The 7,185-nt window shown below is 23.1% G+C and overlaps 1 protein-coding gene across 2 annotated transcripts; it reads left to right on the top strand.

Annotated features, from left to right (window-relative positions):
- Positions 1-366: 366 nt before the first annotated feature.
- LOC129616276 (putative uncharacterized protein DDB_G0286901) lies at positions 367-6,654 on the top strand. Of its 2 annotated transcripts, XM_055531848.1 has the most exons (5): positions 367-911; positions 1,726-2,036; positions 2,106-2,441; positions 2,499-2,900; positions 3,179-6,654. In XM_055531848.1, the coding sequence occupies exons 1-5, from the start codon at positions 370-372 to the stop codon at positions 4,948-4,950; spliced, it is 3,363 nt and encodes a 1,120-aa protein (XP_055387823.1). In that variant the 5' UTR covers positions 367-369; the 3' UTR covers positions 4,951-6,654. The 2 variants fall into 2 exon arrangements, with proteins under 2 accessions (XP_055387823.1, XP_055387821.1); XM_055531846.1 differs by having other exon boundaries at positions 2,106-2,900.
- Positions 6,655-7,185: the final 531 nt, after the last annotated feature.

Raw genomic sequence — 7,185 nt, 5'->3', positions numbered from 1 at the left:
TAATACATATAAATATATTACAAATGTAATATTTATTTTCAATTTATAAAAAACAAGAAAACAAAACAAAAATACTCATTATAAGAAATTAAACTAAAAAAAAAATTATATACACATATAGTAATTTAAAATATATAATTAAAATTAAATTTATAAACGTAAAATACATATAATTGAATTATATGATTATAATCTATACAAACATTAATTTGAATATAAAAATCAAAAAAATATATTAATATAAAGTCAATAAGTAAAGAATTTTTTATAAAGTAGAATATACATATTTGTATATACAAAAATATATATATATATTTATATATATATATCGATTCAAAAAATAAAAAAAAATAATTATAACACACAAAAATGTACACAATTATGAATTGCAATATTAATAAAATTAACATTAATAATAATATAAATAATATTAATAATAGCAATAATAGTAATAAAAATATACATAATATTAACAACAATAACAAGTTGTCAAATAATAATATTAGTAATAATAGTAACAGTAGTAATAATAACAATAGTAATAATAATAATAATAATAATAATAATAATAATAATAATAATAATAATAATAATAATAGTATTAATAACAATAGAAGTAATAATAATAAAATTAATAATAACAAAAATACTATAGAAATAAAAAAATTATTATTACAAAGTTATTATCAACAACAACAACGTTGTCATAATAATAGTTTTAATTATCATCATCATAATTATCATCATCATCATCAAACACCACGTTTACGTAATGGTACAAGCTATAATGGTTTACGTACAACATCGTTTTTTACAATATTAATGTTGGTTTGTCTTGAAACTGTTTTATTGTCGACAGTATCAAATTGTGCCAAGACATTTTATATGCATTGGAATACGTCAAATAGCATGTAAGTGATTTTAATATTTAAAATGTAAAATATTATTTAATCTGCACTTTATTTCCTCAGTAGATTTGGGCACAGTGTTCGCACTCGGTAACAATAAAATATATTCGATTTCAAGAAAAAAATGTATCCAAAATTTATCCAGCCTCAGAAAGTAGAATTATTATACTAAGTCCTCTTATTTTGTACAAATTAACTAATAATTAATATTATTTTGCTTTATTCAACAAATTGAGTTTTGTTATTTATAGTAAATTCTTTAAGAAAGTAGCTGTTAAACTATACAATTAAGACGATTCACCTTGAAAACGGAAAAAATTTTTAAAAATATGTACAGCCAATGCATTTCTATTACACCCAGCTTACACTATAATATTTCTGATACGTTCTTGTCTAAACGTACACGAAGAGGCAGTACTCATTTAATAAAGTATCTTTCTTACTTTCTTCTAACAAATTCAGAAATCTGCTTAGAAAAGCCAGCAAGTAACATTTTTTGAAGATAAAGCAATTTCGCGATTTAATATTAGCAGCATTTTAACAGTTTTGTAATATTTATTTAGCGTTTGAGAAATAAATGTATCCACATTTCAGTAAAATTTTCCAATGTAGCCATTTTCGGCATTTTAGCAGAATTAAGTATGTTTGTGTTCAAGCTAAATTTAAAGCAAAAAAGTATCCAAATGGATACAATTGTATCCAAGTGGGAACGCTGTTTAGGCATTAATTTAGTAAACTATTTTTAAAAATATTTTGAATTTTTTTTTTTTTGTTAATTTTTTTTTTATTTGTGTTTTTATTTCTTTTTTATTTATAGTTTTCGGATAGATAACACTGATCACATTATCGACGTAAATAAAGGAAATTCAGCATTTGAATTCGATCAAGTTCATATAATATGTCCAGTTTATGAACCAGGAACATATGAAAATGAAACGGAAAAATATATAATTTATAATGTCTCAAAAGTTGAATATGAAACGTGCCGCATAACCAATGCAGATCCACGTGTAATTGCCATATGTGATAAACCACAAAAATTAATGTTTTTTACGATAACATTTCGCCCGTTTACTCCACAGCCAGGTGGTTTAGAGTTCCTTCCAGGAAACGATTATTATTTTATTTGTAAGTATACTGAATATATAAATTAAAAATGATTTTGTTTATATTCCTATTCTTTTAAAATAATTTTAGCAACATCTTCCAAAGATGATTTATATCGCCGAATAGGTGGTCGATGTTCCACCAATAATATGAAGGTTGTATTTAAAGTGTGCTGTGCACCTGAACAAAAAAATACAACATTAATACAAGGTAACAGTAGTGCTGGCTCAACCGGTACAACTACAGATCGTGAAAGAAATAATGGGCCAGGTGGTGGGAGTGGTGGTGGTAGTGGCGGAAGTAATAGCAATATTGGCGGTGGAAACAGTCCCATGTTAGATAATAATGCATCTCAACAGCAAAATAATAATATACAAACTGGTGTGCCATCTAGTAATACAATAGTCGGTGGACAAGATAATATTGGTATTAATGGTGATGGTAGTGATGGAAATAATAATAAATTATTGAATACAAATATAGATCAATATAATCGAATAACACCATTGAATCCTGGTAGTGGAATGGGTAACAATTTCAATCAACAAAGTGGTGTACGTGTAAATACTCAACAAAATCCGAATACACGTGTTAATGGTGTATTCATACCACCAATGACAAATATCAATACAAATAGTAGCAATGTTGTACAATCAACAATGAGTTGGCCATCGCCACCGTGGATTGGAAATAATGGTGTATCTCATGGTGCAACAAATGGCATTGGTGGTAATTTATATCCTCAACATAGTACACCAGTTACAACCATTGGTATACAAACGCATTTTTATCCACCTTATATAACATCATCTCGTCCTAATATCAATAGCGCTGTTAATAATAATAGTAATTACTCACCGTCCCACAAACCAACTAAGAAAACAAGTAAGTTTACATATTTTGTATAATTTTCATACAATTTGTGAAATGAATATTCAGTCCATCAAAAAATGCCAACTTTATGTTTATATGCGTCTGCAATTTGATCTATACAGCTGTAAAATTTTAATAGCTGAATAAATCGAATTTGAATATATGAGATCATTTTGACGCCAGTATGTGAATATTTACAATATTACATACATTTCATATAAAAAAAAATTGAAATATTGTACAAATTTTTGGATGATATCTTTAATTTTAAAATTTTTATTATATTTTAGACGAATATGATAAACATCCAAATGAAGTTGTCAAAAATGAAGAATTAACTTATAATAGCGGAGCTACATCATTTAGAAGAATAACAAATAATAAATATAATAGAAATAAATTATTTAATTGTAATTATATTATATGTAATAGTAGAAACAGCACAAGAAGCAGTAATGTTAATAGTTATATTAATAATTTTTCATCTTATATAATATCAACATTTAACAAAATTTCTGTTATATTAAGTAATTTGAATAAATTATCAATTTTGTTTGTAATAATAAGTAACAGCAATTTATTGAGTGTAATAAGTAATTTAAATCTCTCTTTAAAATATAAAGAAAATGTTAGTAATAATAAAAATAATAATGAAAATGAAAATAACGGAAATATTTGTAATGGTAATAAGAGTAATGATGAAAATAATATAAAAAATTACAATCATACATCTAACAATAAAAATTACAATAAAAAAAGTAATATTGATAGTATTAGTTCTAATTATATTCATTATAATGTTAAAAATAAGGAGGATAACAATGATAATAAGAAAATTTTTGAAAATAAAATTGAGAGGATTAATAATATTTTGAAAAAAAATGGTAACGATAACATCAGTATTGTTGAAATAGGTAAAAATAATAGTGAATACTATATTAATAATAATACTAATACTAAAAATAATAATAATAACACTAACACTAATAATAATTACAATAATATTAATAATAATAATACTATTAATGTTGGTAACAATAATGAATATAATAATATGGAAAATATCAATAAATATGAAAAAAATAATGATATCAACAATGTAGATAATAATGGCAATGACAATTACAAACAAGATAAAAAGAATAATTATAACAACAATAATTATAACGAAGGTAATGACAAAGGTAATGATAAAAACATTGATAATAATAGGGAAAATGATAATGACAATGAAAAAAATATTGATAATTATGATGATATTGACAAAAATATTGATAATAAAAATAACGATGAGAACGAAAATGATATTAATATTGATAATGATAATCATAAAAATAATGATAATAATCATATTGATAATGGTAACGATCATAATGATAATGATATTGATAATCTTAATATTAATAATAATACTGATGATATTAAAAAAAATAATGAATTTAGTGATAATTATTATAATGTAAGAATATTTCTTAAATATATATATTTATGTCCTATTTTATTTTTTATTTGTTTAGTTTTAATATTAAATATAAGTATGTTAACAATTAATTTATTATTTACAAAATTATTTCAATCAATTTTTTATAGCTTTAATTTATATTATTATTTTGTTTATATGGATGGTAATTATAACGATGATGACCATAATGACGATGATAAAATTTATGATGGTTTCGATGTTAATTCTATTACACGAGAATTCGAAATAATTGAGCGAGAATCAGTTATAACAGATAAAAAGTTGTATACATATACTGGTGTTGAAATTTTTAAAAGAACATTTAAAATTTTTGTACATTCTTATCAGTGTGAACTGCAACATCAAAAAAATGTCTTTAATTTATATTATTTAAGTACACTGTTAATATTATCAGGTGATCAATTACCAAATAAAAAACCGTTATTTTTATCATTACTGTCATTTTTAAGATTTTTTTTATTATTATTTTCAACACTATTTTGTCTTATTTTATTCACATATTGTTGTGTTTGGTATGCAACTTTCAATTTTATTTACATTCTGTTTGCGTATGGTAAAAAGGTTTTCCGATTGCGGTGAATTTTAATTTACTGTTACAATAATTTATCTACTTTTATTTCAGTCTCCCCCTATTTCTAAAGTATTTTTCATCCTAATCTAAATATTTTTAGATTTCGCACACAACATAACATCAGTCACTTTTGTATGGATCATTTGAAAAATTCAAGTGTATAATCAAAAAAGAAACGAGAACTTAACGGTTTTATGTAATCTGTGTGAAATTGCGAAAAAAATAGATTACGCGAATTTTGCAAAATTTTAATGCGGTGAACCATCATGATTTAATTTTTATTGTTTTTTCAATATAAAATTATGAGTGAATTTTAAAGGTTACTTGTTTTAAATTTAAAAAATTTTTGTATTCCAGTTTTGAACTTTTTTTTCTCTCTATTTCTCTATCACACTGCCTCTATTTCTCTTTACATTATTGTACTTTTTTCAAATCACATAATATAAGCGAAATAATAATAACAAAATAAAAAGCGTTAAATATAAAAAATATGGATAAAAAAAATAATTGAAAGAAATTTCATATATAATTAAAAAAAAAATTAAACTTAAGATTCAAATATTTAGTTAAAAAATATGAAAAAAATAGAACAAAAATCGTGAATTATATAGTATTATGTTGTAAAAAAAATTAATAAAAAAAATATAAAATAAAAGAAATTATTGTAATTGCAAATAAACAATAATATTATTAAATAATCAGAAAAAAAATAAAATAACAAAAACAAAGAAAAAAAATTAAAAATTATAAATAAAAATTCGCAAAATAACAGAAACAAAAAAAAAAAAAACTAATATACAAGAAACACAAAAATCCATTAAAAATTTACAATTAAAAAAGAAAAAACTTTGTGTTAGGAAAAAGTGTAAATATATATAAGAATATACAGTTTAATATTTAAATATATGCATAAGTGTATTACGAAATAATGTTTATATTGTGGAAAAGATATTTCAGCCTTAAAATGTTTATTTTGTAATATATTGGAAAAACAAAAATTCTGAGGAAATTCAAACCAAAAGAAGAAAAAAACTTAACTATGAAATAACATACAATTAACAAATATTCACGAGCATAAAATGCAGTAACTTCAAATTCACAGTAAATATACTATATTGATGACATAATTCAGTGCATTCACGATTTATACTATGAATTGTGTGTTAATAAGACAATAGCACATCAATTTTGAAATCGAGATATATACCCTTATTATGGTTGGCGAAGCGAATGGCTAGGCGAGTCGAATGGACTAGGCAATTCGGATGATATTTTAAATTATGATCGGCAAATTCTTTCATTCGCCAGATCCAAAATGTTGCTACCGCAAGACATCGGAAAACCTGCCAAAAACAATAAGGTCAGCGCCACACATATGTACATTGTTTTTGCTTTTTTGCAAGAACAGTTGAATTTTTCTATCCTTTGGCAATTACGGGCTTGTCCATTAATTTAGTGAAATGCTTGAATTACTTTTGGTTCATTTTTTTCACACTTAAATTAAATATTAAACAATCAATATTTTTTAAAATAATTTGTAGAATTTTATGAACTTACTTTACAGATAGTTTAGATTTTTCCATTATATCACTATAAATGTTATAATATCCAATAAAAAAAAGCATTTATGTATTAATTTGATCTACTTGTCACACAGAATTTTCATTCGACAGATTTAACAGCTCATTTGCCTAAAATTTAGGCAAATTCGCTAATCATAATACCAAAAATTCATATTTGTCAAAAATTTCATTCGCTTCGGCGATCAAAATAAGGGCCATATTTTTTATTTGATGCGATATCCAAGACAACTTCTAACAGTTACAATTAACAGCGAGTCAACAGCACACACAAACATAAATTGTATTGTGCCTGTAACAATTTTTTTTTTAATTTTTAAGGTTATAAAGTATTTGTCTAAATTCTTCGTTAAATTCAAAATTTAATAAAAAAATTTTTGATATTGATTTCTTTAAGTTTCAACATTCAATAATGTTAAAATATTTTTTTTACCCCTCATACTCGTATGTTAGAACATGATAATTTGAGAAATATTTTTATTAAACTTTTTACATATTATTAACATATTGTTATGTAAAGCTAATATTGTATTTTAAACTAAAGGAAAACAAAAAAAAAATATTAAAAATATAAAATTCAGACATTTTTTTGCCATGAGTTTGTTATTTCTAAATAGAAAACTAATCGTTCAATGCACTGCCGCTCTCTCATATTTTTTGATT

Source organism: Condylostylus longicornis, unplaced genomic scaffold, assembly GCF_029603195.1.
Source record: "Condylostylus longicornis isolate FDR11 unplaced genomic scaffold, ASM2960319v2 ptg000169l, whole genome shotgun sequence".
NCBI classification, from domain to species: domain Eukaryota; kingdom Metazoa; phylum Arthropoda; class Insecta; order Diptera; family Dolichopodidae; genus Condylostylus; species Condylostylus longicornis.
The sequence above is the reverse complement of the archived record's forward strand: the minus strand, read 5'-3'. Positions and strand labels throughout refer to the sequence as shown.

Bases quoted from the DNA above. Each gene is read 5' to 3' on its own strand.
- LOC129616276 (XM_055531846.1), top strand. From the start codon at position 370: ATGTACACAATTATGAATTGCAATATTAATAAAATTAACATTAATAAT. The intron at 912-1,725 runs GTAAGTGATTTT...TTTTATTTATAG, and splicing joins TGGAATACGTCAAATAGCAT to TTTTCGGATAGATAACACTG. The intron at 2,037-2,105 runs GTAAGTATACTG...AAATAATTTTAG, and splicing joins AAACGATTATTATTTTATTT to CAACATCTTCCAAAGATGAT.